At 55.4% G+C, this 14,516-nt stretch overlaps 1 protein-coding gene across 2 annotated transcripts; it reads right to left on the bottom strand.

Moving 5' to 3' along the window:
• Window positions 1-7,835: 7,835 nt before the first annotated feature.
• LOC120592199 (late cornified envelope protein 3D-like) lies at window positions 7,836-8,805 on the bottom strand. 2 transcript variants are annotated; one of them, XM_039849783.1, is made up of 2 exons: window positions 8,623-8,805; window positions 7,836-8,221 (listed from the first exon to the last, which is right to left on the bottom strand). In XM_039849783.1, exons 1-2 carry the CDS (start codon window positions 8,729-8,731, stop codon window positions 7,935-7,937), a joined length of 396 nt encoding a protein of 131 aa, XP_039705717.1. In that variant the 5' UTR covers window positions 8,732-8,805; the 3' UTR covers window positions 7,836-7,934. The 2 variants fall into 2 exon arrangements, with proteins under 2 accessions (XP_039705717.1, XP_039705718.1); XM_039849784.1 differs by having other exon boundaries at window positions 7,836-8,215; window positions 8,623-8,798.
• Between the last annotated feature and the right edge of the window lie 5,711 nt (window positions 8,806-14,516).

A 14,516-nucleotide genomic window follows, 5' to 3' on the forward strand; every position in this document is an offset into this window, starting at 1 on the left:
TTCACACAGCATAATACTCTCAAAGATCCATCCGAGTTGTCGCGAATGACGACATTTTATCTTTTTTACGGCTGAGTGGTATCCCATTGTCTATACGTCCCACGTCTTTTTATCCGATCATCCATAACAGCAACCCACCCAGAAACTCGAGATCTAGGACCATTACATTTTCCCCTGTTTTGAAACCTTCCCCCAAGTTCCGGGAGGAATATCTAAAATCCGTGCGTGGACAGAAACCTGTCTGAGACGATGCACTGACTTCCTTGCTTTCGTGCCTCTAAAGAATTCCATAGCTCTTGGCTATTGTTAGGTGGTTAGTAAGCGATGGCCGAACACATGCATCAAGCGATATTTGGAACACTGGGATGGCTATCTCGTGTCATTTCAAAGGCATGTGAAGCCCCTTGCAATTCTACCTACTTAAATCGATGTAGAGATGTTTTTCAGAAATCGGTAAAGAGCTGCCATCTCCTGACATATGTACACAATATAAATTTGGGATCTGCACAGTCAGGGGACGCTTCCTCAGAGCCATGGGCTGGACCTTAGCAGGCTGGTCACGGTAGGACAGTAGCCATCCCAGGTCACTTATCACTTCTCTGCCCGACCACAGGGACAGCCCTTCTTAGGCGGTTCCCGCGTTGTCCACAGCTCCCCACTTCCCTCCTTGTCCTCCTCCATCCTCCACCCCGCCCCCAACTCTCAGAGCATCTCCATCCTGCTCAGTGCCCCCTCGGGCTCCAGGGAGACACTCGCCCTGGTCTCTCGGCCACAGACACATCCCCGAGTGGGCTGAGCAGAGGACGTGGCAGAACAGGAACACATTTGATGCGGGATCCTGGGCTGGGCTCCAGGCGAACCACACTTCCGAAGGAGCAGGACGCGCTGCTCGCACAGTGGATCACGTGCGGGTCACTCTCGGCATCCTGCCACCCCATTCTTTCCACACCGAGCGGGCAGAGGGAACTCCCAGCCTGCCCCTCGGGGTTCGGGGCTTTAGGGGAGCGGTGCCACAGGCGGTGTTCTGTAAACCATGCTCTTTCCCTCTGCCGTGGCCTGCGTTTGGGGAAACCCTTGGCCTCCAGATAGAGGATTCTCCTGCCGTGGCCTCTGCAATTCTTTTTCTTGGAAAGTCGTGGGCATCCTTCTTTCCAGCCTCTCTTGAACTTGCCCTTGTCTGTCCCTGATAAGGAGCCACTACTTGTCCACCTGGGCTGTAAACCCACCCTTGCTTTGAGTTCTGGCAGCTTTTAGGCAAAACTTACAAGAGGCTGTGACGTTCTTCTTCTTAATAAGTCTAACCGCGTTTGGTCTGTTCCCACGTCCAACCGTGACCTGGACAGCCAGCTGTGTGTGTGTCTCTTCCCAACTCTGCCTTCAGCATCATCACTCTGGTCACTTGAAATCTCCCATGGTGGGAACACACACACCAATGAAACTGGCAGCAACTTGTGTATTACCCTGGAGATCCCGCCGTTACGTGTACCAGCATACCGCTTTGCGGGCCTCAGCCCACGCCTTGGCAGACAACACTGCCTAGGTCAAGTCCACATGCCTGTCTGTGGAAACAGACCCCCAGCAGGGCACCAAAGTTCGCACAGAGCTGCCACCGCACTAACCCCTCAGACAGGAGCCCAGAGGCTCGCGGATTTGGACTTGACCTCGGATTGGACCACAGAGGCGGGCATACCACACGGCCTCACACGCTGGCGTGTGCTGCCTTCTGTTGGCCGACTTGGGGCCTGGTGGCCCCGTCTACCATCAGGGCTCAAGACAGCCCACCCTAAAATGTCCCACGATGGCCTCTTTGTTACTTTGGATTAAAGGTACTTGACAGGAGGCCAGTGCCAGAAGGTGCCTTCACCCTCCCTGGTCTCTGAATGCAGGAAATAACCGTCTCTGTGAAGGGTGACCTTCCCGCACCAGGAGACGCCCCTTCATCACTAAACAACCGTAGTCGAAAAGTCCCTATAAACGAACCTTGTCGCCTCTTTCGTAATTTACTGCCCGAGCCCAAATTTCGCTCCAGGTCCTCATCGGTGAATGACCGAGCCTTGCCCACATTCCTAATGACCAGTAATTTCTTTTTCCTTGTCCCGTCAATTTCTCACAAACGGATATTTTTTTATCTACAAAGTGTAAAAAGGTCTCTGGTTCAGTCATGTCTTGAACCTCATTTTATGATCTGAGCATCGTATTGTGCTCGTCCCACGTACACGTGGTAAATGGGCTTTTCTCCCATTAATCTAGTCTCGCGTCCCTGTTATGAGGGCAGCCATGAGGACTACCCGTGCCTGAGCTTCAGCCAGGAGAGGGGTGTGGGAAGACAGGCTGAGGGATGGGGGGTGGTGGGGGACGGGGGAGCGGGACAGGAGCCGGCCTCCCTGCTCGGGGTTCTGCGCTGCGGGGGACCTCAGGGCCTCCCCTTGGCGTCCTCCCAGACGTGCGCTCACGTCCACGCCCCCGAGGGACTGTCACCTTCGCCCTAGGCGCGCACGGGAGACGAGAAGCCCTGGAGAGTCGGGACCGCGGTGTAGTGCGCACTAACGACCTCCAGAGGGCGCCACGTACGCCTGCGGGGCCGTGTGCGGCCGCCCCAGACACTGTCGCCCAGGAGTCCAGCTGGCGGAACCAGACTCGTTTCCCTTCCTCTCCTGATCTTGACCGAGGAGCAGCTCGGCTTGGGGGGCGAGAGTCTACAGGTCAGTGGGGAAACACTGGCCGAGGCCCCCGCACTGACGCGGAGATGTCCCGCCAGCAGCAGTGTCCCCCAGGTGCCCCCCAAGGAGCCCAGCGCAGTGTCTGCCTCCAGGCCCCTCTGTCTGTGCTTCTAGCTCCGGGGGCGGCTGTGGTCCCACCGATGCTGTCACCAGAGCCCCGACTCCGGGGACACTGGCCGTGGTCAGCAGCCTGGGGCTCCTGGGCTATGGACACACTGGGGCGGGGGCGGGGCGGGGGGGATTGCTGCTAATAGGGGTCATGAGATTAAGTAACAACATTTGAAGAAAGAAAGCTCGAAATGACTAGAGCCAGCCCCAGCCGGCACACCTCGTTCCCGTCCCCTCCCCGTTCTGGCCCGGGGAGGGGACGCGTTCCACGGAGACCTCCAAGTGCCCCGCCAGAGGGTTTGGCCGCGGCACCAGGAGCTCAGTGGTCCCCTCGCCTTCGTTCTGAATAAAGCTTTTCCTTCGCATTTTTCTTTGTCTAACAGGTTGGTGTCTTTGTCACCCCGGACTGCCCGGCACTGGATACTCGACCCTGTCTCAGGGGCAGACATGTAGCAGCTCAGACTCCCCTCCACTCAGGGAGGCCCTGGGGGGGTCTGTGTGTTAGGGCGGAGGTGGGCTTAGGGACAGTGTTGGTGGGGACACGTGAAAGAAAGTCTTGAGTTTTCCTTTATGAACCCAGGGGAGATGGGATCTGATGTTGGCATCCCCAGGGTCTGCTCGTGCAGTTCCTATGAGAACATTATTCTGGGGTCCCCAGCTGAACGACAGGGGTGAGAGGGACAGCGAGTCACAAGCGGGGAAGGAAGAACAGGGCGAGCGAGGGCGGGCGAGAACATTGAGCAGCCGGCAAACAAAGGAAGCGCGGAGAGGCTGTAGGGCGTGAGGAGTGGAGAGCCGCCATCGGGGTACAGGGGGAGGGCCGGACTGGGCGAGCTCAGCGTGAGGGGTTCTGGGAGGGCGAGGTGCAGGACGGAGAGCTGAGGGGCGGGCGGGGACGAGCATTGCTCGGGCGGCAGAGATACCCAGTGACCAGGGACCCTGCTCACATCAGCGTCAAAACACCCCGGGCCCCTTCCTGCCACCTCCTGACTTTTCACAGGACCCGGTTTCCAGAGACCCCCCCTCCTGGGACCCACGGCCCCTGTTGCATGCAGCCCAGGGCCGTTCTCTGGGCGCGAGGAGAAGGGAGAACCCCCGGTGGTCTGGAAAGGGGAGGGTGGGCGGTGGAGCGGTCCAAGCCCAGCCCACAGTCAGGTGGCGCTCGATCTGTGCTGCTCTTTATACGCCACCAGGTGGAGGTCAAAGACGGAGGCACGCGCTGGGGGTCACATGGAGCTCTGGAAGGCGAAGGGACACGCTGGCAGGGCTTAGGCTGCCTCAGTCTCGAGCACCCACCATGGGCTCGGCGGGGAGACGGGCGGGGAGACGGGCGGGGGAGACGGGAGGTGGGGACACGGGGGCGGGGGAGACGGGAGGTGGGGGAGACCGGGGCGGGCTCCCGCTCTTTGATTCCTCTGGCGCTGATGCTCCATGGTCTGCGTAACGCAGGATAACAGCAGCCCCCGGGGCAGTGGCAGCACCTGGGGCCTCTGGGACCCTCAAGCGGTGGCGTCAGTGGCGTCCGTGGGCCCCGTGGTGGCTCAGGTAGCAGCTCCCCACAGAGAGTGCTTGCGGGTTGCGGGGTTGAGTCGTGGAGGCGGCTGACTCTCTGTAGGTGTTTCCTGGCGGAACCCTCAGCCTAGCGATGCAGGTGAAGCCCGGAGAGCCAGCCCTCCCTCCCTCGGGAGATGCCCACGCGGTTTTCCCATAGGAGGGAGCCAGGAAGCCCCTGAGGCGCCCAGGTTCCTGGCCCTGACCCTCGGGGTGTCGGAAGGCTGGTCGTTTATATGACTTTTCATCTCTTCATTCAAACCACGGGGATTGCTGACATCTCAGAAAGGTCTAAGGCGCGGTTTGCATCCTTGAGAATCGTGGCGTTGCGGGCGTGATGTGACTGGAAGGCAGTGAAGTCACCGTGAGCTGCGGATCGGGGGCCGAAGGAGGCAGTGAAGTTGCCATGTGCGGGAGTCTGGATCTGGGAGGCAGGCGAACAAAGACCCTGGGTGGCAGAGGAACGTGCTGGCAAAGACGGTGGGCACTGAGGTCAGGTGTCCCCATGCCCCCTCTTCCCTTTCAAACAGGTGACGCTGGGGGTGTCTGGGGAAAACAAGCTAGAGCATAATAAAGACAAAACGAACCATGGACCTGAGTGAAAGGGGAGCCGGAGATCAGCCGTCTACACCGTCTACACCGTCTACACCGTCTACACCGTCTACACCGTCTACACCCTGAAGCGACGGGACTTGCAAAGCCAAGGGCGTTGTTAGTTACCTGCGCTGTGGCTCAGAGAGCTGACGGATGGTTCCGAGACAGGGGAGCGCGTGTCATGCTCACCTTTGACCAGAGAGCTTTGCGGGGCAGGGCGGGGGGCAGGAGGTGAGCTATGAATGATACCTGGTGAAAAAAATCACGCCGTTCTGGATGATCGTGGTGACCGATTTCATTTCGACAGTGCTTCTGACAGATGTACACAGGCTGTATACTAGTGTTCAGTTGTATTTTATCTTAATTTTAAAGAATCAAATAATTTAACGTGACACGTGTAAAAATACGCTGCCGTCTTCCACAAGACATCGTTGCTGTGACAGTGGCATTCTAGCGGCACGAGGCTGCAGGAGGCGCCGTCCTCTTCAGAGCTTAAATACGTCATCACGCGGCTGACACCTGAGTCTTTCCCGAACGCGTGGGAACCCGCACTTACCCTGGGACTCCAGGAAGGGGAGACGCGGACCGGAACCAGGACGAGAGCAGTGCCCCAAATCTCCGCCGCGGTCGTCGTTTTATGTCCCCATAAAACATGTCCCCAAATTCTTGGACTCGCCTCTCATTGAAGGATGAGATCTATGCTGCCTCTTCTTGGATCTAGGCAGGCTGTGGCAGCTCGAGCCACAGTACGGTAAAAGGATGCTGCGTGACTTCTGAGGCTGGGTCACAAAACGCCAGGCAGATGCCCCCTGGTCCTATGGGAGGCTCTCTCTGGGGGAAGCCGGGTACCATGTGAGTCGTCTCGGAACCACCCTGAGACCATCATGCCAGAGAGGTCAGACGTAGGTGCGCAGGATGGAGTCCCAGCTGACGGCCGGCGCCAACCGAGTGAGCCTTCACAGATGTCCAGCCCAGGTGACTGCAGCCCCAGACATCAGTCTGCAAACTCATGAGGGACTCGAACAGGACTCCCCCAGCTGAGCCCTTCCGGAATTCCTGACTCACAAAATTACAAGAAAACTAAAATTATAAGAATACTAAATATTGGGGTGGTTCGTTATGCAACCATGTTAACGGGGACATCCACTCATTTCTCCCTTTAGCAAAGTTGTTGGATTTGCCGGGAGCCAAGAGTCCCTGGCTGCCCTCATGAATCCCACAGAATCAACCATTTTCATGCCTTGAATTTTGCCCAGGCTGGGTTTATCCAACCGGCCCCGGTGCCCACCACACGCGAGGTGACGCGAATCCACCTCGTCCATCCAGGCGGCTGTACTGAGTGGCTTAAAATGACAGCAGTCTGTCTCACGGTTCCGGAGGCTGAGCGGTCCATCAGGGTGCCCGCTGACTCAGCGTCCGGCGAGCGCCCGCTTCCCGAATGGCTGCCTGTTCACCGTAACCTCACACGGCGAAGGGATCTCTCCGGGGTCACCTCGTAAGGGCGTGACCCCCATTCATGCACACTTAGATTGAGAGGGTCAGTTTTTCCTGCGGCCACCGCACCCACCGGCTGGGAACCACGCCCAGTGTCAGAACCACACCCAATTGCTTCCGACCCCTGTGACCGTCCCCGTGTCTCTGGTCTGCACTCCGTGAACAGCCCGAAGCCTGGTGATGCTTTGCAGTGGGGGGCTTAAATCTGACCTAGGAGGTTCCGAACCCCAAGCCTCGTTCTTTAGTTTTTGCACAGAAAGACGGATGACAAAAGCTAACATTTAAGAAAAGAAAGCCATCACGTTGGCGCCGAAGCCTGCGCAAATGCCAGCCCCAGGCCCGTCTGTGCCATCCATGCCTGTGGCTACTTCCTGCGGGAGCCCATCCCAGCAACACCAGTGATGAGTTCACTGGTGGAGCGGGGTGCCCTTCACCCTCCAACCAGCATTCATTTTAATAACGTCCAGCGTACCACTTTTTAAAAACGCATTTTTTTTTTCAGGCGAATCCCCAAAGCATCACACAGGTTTTGTCCTCTGCAAAGTTTCCACGCTCACATTCTGCTTTCTCGCAAGAATTTCAACTTCCGCGGCGGGCCCGGCTGTACGAAGCCATCAGGGCCTGGCCGCAACAGGCCCCTGCTCTACTGTGCCATTATTTCACAAAACTAGCAATCTCGGCGGATGGATCAACGCTGCCCTGTCCCGCAGGTGGGCCACAGCATCCCCAGCTGGGACCCACAGCAACTGGAACCCAGCTGTGTCTCTTTAATGTTGTCGAAGTTGAAAAGTACCCTTCGATAGCCGGAAACAATGCAAATGAGATCCAGCCGCTCACGTCTCCTGAGAGATGCTCAGGACGCGTCTGACATTGCTCCCTCCTTTCTGTCTGAAACCGGCGACCTCTTTGGTCTCGTTCGTCCCGATTTGTCCTCTCTGCCACCCTCAATAGGGACAGGGGATCCGATGTCCGATGGTCCCCGCCACCGCGTGGCACAGGAGAAGTCAGCCCTTTGCTGAGTGTCCTCAGCGCCCTCCCACCCCGCCGCCCCTCCGTGTGGAGAAACCTGACGGTTCCGTCCCAGCCCCACACCCGGGGTTGTTCCTGGGGTGGGAGGCGGGACCTTTAGGGGTTGGCGAGGCCCCCGATCGGCCTTGGGAGGAGCGGTCAAAGGACAAGGGAGGAGCGAGTGAGGAGAACAGGCTTTATTTTTCTACCTGGTCAGACATGCTGATAACACAGTGAGGGGAGCCCACAGGCTCCTGGAAAACGCAGGCGTAGCATCTTCTGTGAGGCGGCCGAGAGGCGGGGGGGGGGCGCTCAGCCGCCGACCGAGAACATTCCCACAGCCTGGCTCAGACAGGACGGAACGGGGCGTCGGGACAGAATGCGTCCGGCTGGGGCCGTCCTTCAGCCCTTTGGCTTCGTGTCTCTTCTAAGTCGCTTGTCCCAGCATCGGAGCCCAGGTCAGCAGCAGCCCCCTGAGCCCTGGCCACAGCCCGAGCCCCCGGACTGCGGACCATAGCCGGTGTCACAGGAGTCGGAGCTCTGGCGACGGCACCGGTGGGACCTGCGGTGCCTGTGGTGGCCCAGGCAGCAGCCGCCCTCGGAGCTGGGAGCACAGGCGGAGGGGGCCGCAGGCAGACACTGCGCTGGGCTCTTTGGGGGGCACTTGGGGGTGACGCACTTGGGCGGGGGCTGGCACTGCTGCTGGTTCTGCTGGCAGGACATCTCGGCGGGAACTTGACCTTGAACAAGTACAAGAAACATTCTGAGCACAGAAGCCTCGGCAGCCCCGCTTCTCCCCCCGCCACAGGTTTGTCACACACTCGTCCCCGTGACCTCGCTGCTTTCTGAGCCCGGCTCTGTCGGGGACAACCGGGAGCACGGAGGGGACACGTGCGTGTGGATAAAGCACCTCCCAGGATGTCAGCTGGGCCCGTGTGCGTCCCCGACAGCGTCCTCGGAACAGAGTGGGAAGGAACACGGAGGGCCTGTGGCTTTGGGGTTCACGGCCCCCCTCCGCGGCTCCCCCCTCACCAGCGCCCTCCCCGCACCGCTGCCCACGGTGGGCCTCTCCCCGCTGGTTCCATTCAGACCTGAGCCCGTCTTCCCAGCCCCGCGGCCGAGGCCCTGTCCCCTCGCAGACACTCACCGGGTGCAGAGGAGGCAGGAGGAGGCTGAGCTGAGCAGGCTGTGGATGTGGAGCCCAGGGCGGGAGGCCTTTTATCCCGTGCTGGGCTGGTGACACATGGCCCCAGCATGCTGCAGCTTTCTCAACCGGGGGAGGTGACGTGCCAACACTCCCATCCCAGCTCTGCAGCTTCTTCCTGCACACGTGCCAAGGTGTCTGGCAAGAGGGGACCAGGAAATCTTTTAGACTGCCCCCAGGGGTGTCAGGGACCTGCCATGTCCCCTTTTGCTCATTCAGGTCAGATGCTTTAGCTTCAGCTCTGCCCCCTGCTTTGCTACTGGGCAGTGAGGATGCAGAGATGGGTATGACACACTTCCTGACCTTGAGCGTTTCAAGTTTAACTGGACAGACATCAGAGGAGTAAACATTTATGTCAGATACCACGAGATTCGTCCTTCGACACTGCCGTCTGTGGGGCATCGCTTCCCTGGTTTCTGCATAGTCCCGAGGGTCATCATTCATTTGGGGATAGTCAGCTCATTTCTCAAGATGTCGGCAACCTGAGACTCTGGACTCTACGAATGAGATGTGTCCGGAAACGGGTGGGGGATGGGATTTGGCCGATGTGGTCAGGTGCATTTAAGAGAACTAAAGCTAAGATAGAATTATACGAGCAAGCAGACGAGATAGCAGAAGTCGAGATCATGAAACTCAGTATAAAAAAATGTAGTTTATACATATTGAGTTTCCTGCGGGATGTATGATCGTGATTCTTTAAAACATGACATAATCTACGAGCGTGAGATATTTAAGGTAATCGTTCGAGTCACGAAGGCGATTTGCTCGATGTGCAGCTGATGATGAGGCTGACGGTGATGGTGATGTTACGTGCATCACATGTAATAGAGCGGATCCGAGCATTTCTAAGGTTTGCGTGTGACGATTTTTAAATAAAGTCTGGATCCGTTTTTCCCGTTGGATTTTATTACAATACTAGAGATGAGTTTCTCGTTGGCTCATCTCTGCTATCGCAATGGCTGCTTTTCGCTCTTTGTTTCCAAAAGATTATAGTCAGAACTACAACAGACATCAATCATTTATATTCAAATTTCATGGTAATTTTAAAGGAAATCTGTCCATGGACAATATGTGATTCTTTTGTGTATTTTGGCTATGAAATTCCTTACATGGGTTTGCCTTTTGCAACTCATCCACTTTAAAGCGTAGGGATTTCATGACTCATTTTGAGAATGAATTGCACTGGGTCACAAGAAAAGGTACCTTGGGATGGAGGAAGGGGAAGGGTCAGAGCTGGCATCGAAGGGTCAGAGCTGGCATCGACCCTCCTCTCCGAGAGTCTTCTGTCTCCAGGAGGAGTCTCTCGCTGGACTTTGGTCCCAGCCTCTGCTAGAGTGCCCCTTTGCTTCACGATGTTGGGGACCCCACCAGCTGATAGCGCCTTGGAGGGAATTACCCAGCAAGGCTGGAATGGGCGCTTTCTCGAACGTCACGAGTCGAAAACCACGTAGCTCTTTCTCGCGGCCGTGCTGGCCACAGGAGGCTCGGAGCACACGGGAGGGGAGGGGTCGTGTTAATGACAGTGTGCTGCTGGGTGACTCGGGCCTTCGGAAGCGTTCGCTTTGTCCCCTGGTGTGTGACTCTGGGTTGTGACACTGCCTTCTGTCTTTTCTCTCCTGGGTCTAATGTTCGCCTTGAGCCCCCTCTGCTTCCAACGGCCACCACCAGCCCCCCGCCCCCCATGAAATTCCTTCTCCTTTAAGTCGTTCGTTTAATAAGCATCTATCAAACATTATCAATATTGCCCATTGAAGACCGCCAGGAACACACCGAGAGTAGAGCCAAGTGCTGATTGGCTGTCGCCATGAGGGAGACAGCTGATTGGCTATCACCATGAGGGAGCCGCACACCATACAGAATTCAAGTGCCGTGGGGCATGCGAGAAAATAAAAGATGTTGGAGTTTAGACTTTTCTGCAAAAATAAACACTTCTCTGTATCTTGTGATTACAGAAGCTAAGCAAACAGCAAGGACGGAAGCCCTTTTTCCACTGTGGGCGGCAACCCCGAGTCACTGGCGGTGGTGGGGCTGGGGGAGGAAGGTGGGGATGTGGGGCCGCACAGTGGAGGAGAGAGGAGCGAGCCATAGTTGAAAAAGTAACACGGATCACACACTCCGGGATCGTTTCAAAGGATCGAAGCATCCTCGTCAATGACCGTCAGTGGGCGGTTCATCCTGTGCCCCCTGAACCCCATCGACGGTCTTCCAAGCTCGGTCCCAGCCGCATCCCTGACTGCCCGTCTTGGGAGGCTCCACGCAAGACCTGGAGATGGAGCTCAGGAATCTCACCTCCGCCTTGATGACTTGCCGCTGTCTGGCCCCCTCCCTTTCCTTGTGAGATTGGGTGCTCCTCGGGCCCCACACGCAAAGCAGCCACCCTGTGATGACAGAGAGTTGCCATAAGATCACGGCCTGGTCACTTCCCCCAGAGCACCAGGCCACCTCCCCAAGAGTCACCGATCTCAGGAGTCCCGTCCTGAGAAGCCTCGGCTTCCTTCCTGATACATCAAGGAAATGGAGAGACTGGTCCAGCTGGATGAATCTTGGAAGAATTTCATGGCTTAGTCATTACAATTAGTGTTATGGGAGCGGGTACTGCAGGCTCCCAGGTCCAGCTCCTTGGAGTACATTCTGGACATTCCATACTCGAACCCAGGGATGAATCGACAAACACCGAATCTTCTGCCTTTGCTGGGAACTCACAGTTTTCTGTCCTGTCTCCTCCCACCCCCACAGCCAAGCGGCTGAGTCACTCTTAAGGAAAATGGGAAGAGGTAGCCAGAAAGTGCCACATACCTTCCATGCCGGTTCGAAGGTCCGCGTCTCTAAGGATCGTACACAGACCCCAAACCCCTCACCCCGACAGCTGAGGCTAGGCAGCCCCCAGCGCTGAGGCTCAGCAGGAAGAGACCGTGGTGGGCGCTGAGCGGGATATTTGAGTGACACTTGGGGGGACCCTTGATACTCCTACCTTTGCTTCCAGGACATCGCGAGCGAAGTTTGGTGACTGTAGAGGAAAGAAAAGGCAAATAATCGCGTGTAATTTCATCAGCTTAAAAACGCTTCTTTCCCTATATATTTCGGAGCTTCGTGGCGCTGAACACACGGCTCAGGAAGCGTCTGGGCAAAGAGGGAGCTCGAAAGTAACCTGAACCGCAGGATTCTGATTCCAGCGAGGACGGACGGACCGAACCCGGAGGTCTGGTCCTGCTTTGATTCGCGGGCGGGAAGTGGGTGGTGCGCTCGGGTGACGGTGGGGGTGGCGAGTCTCAGTGAGAGGGCAGTTTGTTACATCTCCAGGCCCAGGCCCTTCGCCTCTCCACGGAGGGCGTCTCGAGTTTTGAGGAGAGAAGGATTCCCAAGACTGCCCAAAGAATGGCCCCTCAGTCTTCCCGTAGGAGCTGTTCTTGATTTTCGTGCATTTATTCCTAAAAATCATTCATTTTCTCAAACCACTTCTATTGAGATAGTACACGCTGTGCTGGACCAAGGAGACCCGAGCGTGGAGAAGGTGCTACCCGCAGGCTGGCGGCGGGGCCGAGGGGCAGGTCGTGAAACATGCATGAGCCAGCGGAGGTCGCTGGATGCACCTGGGTGGGGTGAGTCCTCGGGCCTGAGGTCAGAGTTTTGGAGCGTCAGTCCCCTGTTGCCCTTCCGTGACCCCTGAGTGAATGATGCATCCAGATGTCACTTGGGATGGCCCATTAGGTGAACACGGATGTGGAGCTGTAATCTGTCCAGGTACGGAAAACCCAGGCGGGGCAAGTCAGAGGAGCTTGTGGAACCCAGGAAGCATCCGGGCATCTGCCAGGAGGACAAGATAAGGTGGAGGGAACGGGGTGAGGGGAGCACTGGAGGCTCCAAAGACCTTGGGGACAGAGTAATATGCTCATCGAAAGCATTTACTTTGGAGGCAAACCGCTAAAGTTGAATCCGGTCCTTCACTTAAAATCTGTGTTAAGGCCGAGGTTAGCCGAGGAAGACAGAAAAAGCTATTCATCCTGAGGCACAATGAGCCAGAGCTGCCGCAGGTAAAACAGAGATGGACTAAGACACCTACAAAGGCCGTGGCGACGTGCCTTGGAAATTAAGGAACATCGAAGAAGCATCGTGTCAGTATCTTAGTGACGGTTGTATTGGTTCTGAGAGCCAGGAGTAGAAACTCAGAGAGGAGAGTGATTCAGATGGGCTGGGATGCCGAGGACAGATTTGCCCAGAGGTGAATGGTAATCGATGGGCGTGATGATCATGAACCTGATAGTGATGGTGACTGTGAACACCTGACCTGACATGGACCGAGGCTGTGGGAAGTACACTTACAACAGCTGTGGAGCATTTGCTCATTGCATCTGTTATGACGATAGATCTACGTTGTCCCCTGAATCATGATGTGTTAAAAATCTCTAAGAACGGAACAAATCATTTTTATTTCATGCATATCTTAAAATGATAAATTTTGATAAATTGTAATAATAATAATAATAATTATTATTATTAATAGTATTGTTATTATTAATTATTATTAATAATAATAATTATAATAATAATAATAATTATTATTAAGTGCATCTGATTACCTTGCTACAGGGAAGGCTGTAGGCGTGGGCACCCTTTCCCAGATATGGTGGCCAAGTAGAAAACTCAGGCACCTTCGAGATGCCTGAGGGAATGTGGTTTTTTACTGAGACTTGGGGATTGAGTGCAGAAGGCAGGAAAAGAGATGAGGACAGGCCACGTTTTCAACAAACGCGTCACCGTGGGGACAGCAATCTATCCTCTTGCCTTCCTGAGCTCTTACCTTGGGTGTGGAAGCAACAGACACTACATATCCTTTTTGTCACTGCCAAATAGACAATATCCATTCTCAAAATTGTGCCATGACGGTGTCTTTGCTGGGTATAGCAGCCCTTTACCAGAATCTACGCAATGCCCAAGGATGAGAAGCCAATCGAATATACACCCGCCTTTGTCTAAATCTGCTGTCTTCCGAGGAAATCAGAGCCCTCCCCCAAAGGGCCCACGGGGATGGCAGCTCCCCGAGAGCAGGCTTTCCTGTCTCGTTCCCCACCAATCCAAATACCGAGACGAGTGCCACACAAATCCTCGCTGAGCGATGGAGCAGGTGGGTTTGGATTTATGGTCTGTCTGCCGGACCGTCGAAATACCAGTTTGATGTTTCTCAAGGACAAAAACACCATGTTTTTTGATTCAATGAACTCCCAAAGCGCTACACTGGGTTGATCGATTGACTGATTATTTCTTTATTTCTTTGTTTGTTTCTTTGTTTGTTTATTGCATTGTATATCCATCCCCACACTGATTTCTCCCAAGTTTTCCATTTGAATTTAGCTCGGGCTCCCTGATGGTCCTTTGGTGTGGCCCGAGAGCCACCTGGGTGGGCTGGATGGACCGACAGCCTTTTCGTGCCTGACCTTCAACAGGCTGGCAGAGGGAGCGAGGGTGGCAGAGGGAGCGAGGGTGGCAGAGGGAGCGAGGGTAATGGCTCAGCAGATGATTTCGAGCTGGGGGAGATCGAGCCCCTCTTATGTTTTAGGTCTCAAATATGGGAAACTAAATTTTTAAAAAATAAAGTTTTACTGAAATTAAAACTCCATGGTCGGGCTCTTAGCTCCTCAGATTTTTGTTTGTTTGTTTGTTTTAAAAATAATAATAATAATAAAATAAACACGATAAAGTTAAACAGGACAAAAAAAATGTTAAGTAGAAAAACCCTCGTTGTTTCAAAGATCTCAGAAGCGAATCAAGTGACAAGGTGGCCGAGAGCATGGCCTCAGCAGCCCGACAGCCACACCATGTAGCTGGCCGTGTGGCCTCGG

Source organism: Pteropus medius, unplaced genomic scaffold (assembly GCF_902729225.1).
Source record: "Pteropus medius unplaced genomic scaffold, Ma_sr-lr_union100, whole genome shotgun sequence".
NCBI classification, from domain to species: Eukaryota; Metazoa; Chordata; class Mammalia; order Chiroptera; family Pteropodidae; genus Pteropus; species Pteropus medius.

Coding starts and splice junctions, on each gene's coding strand:
- LOC120592199 (XM_039849783.1), bottom strand. CDS start 8,731: ATGCTGGGGCCATGTGTCACCAGCCCAGCACGGGATAAAAGGCCTCCC. Junction 8,222..8,622: donor TCCTGCCTCCTCTGCACCCG/GTGAGTGTCTGC, acceptor TTCTTGTACTTG/TTCAAGGTCAAGTTCCCGCC.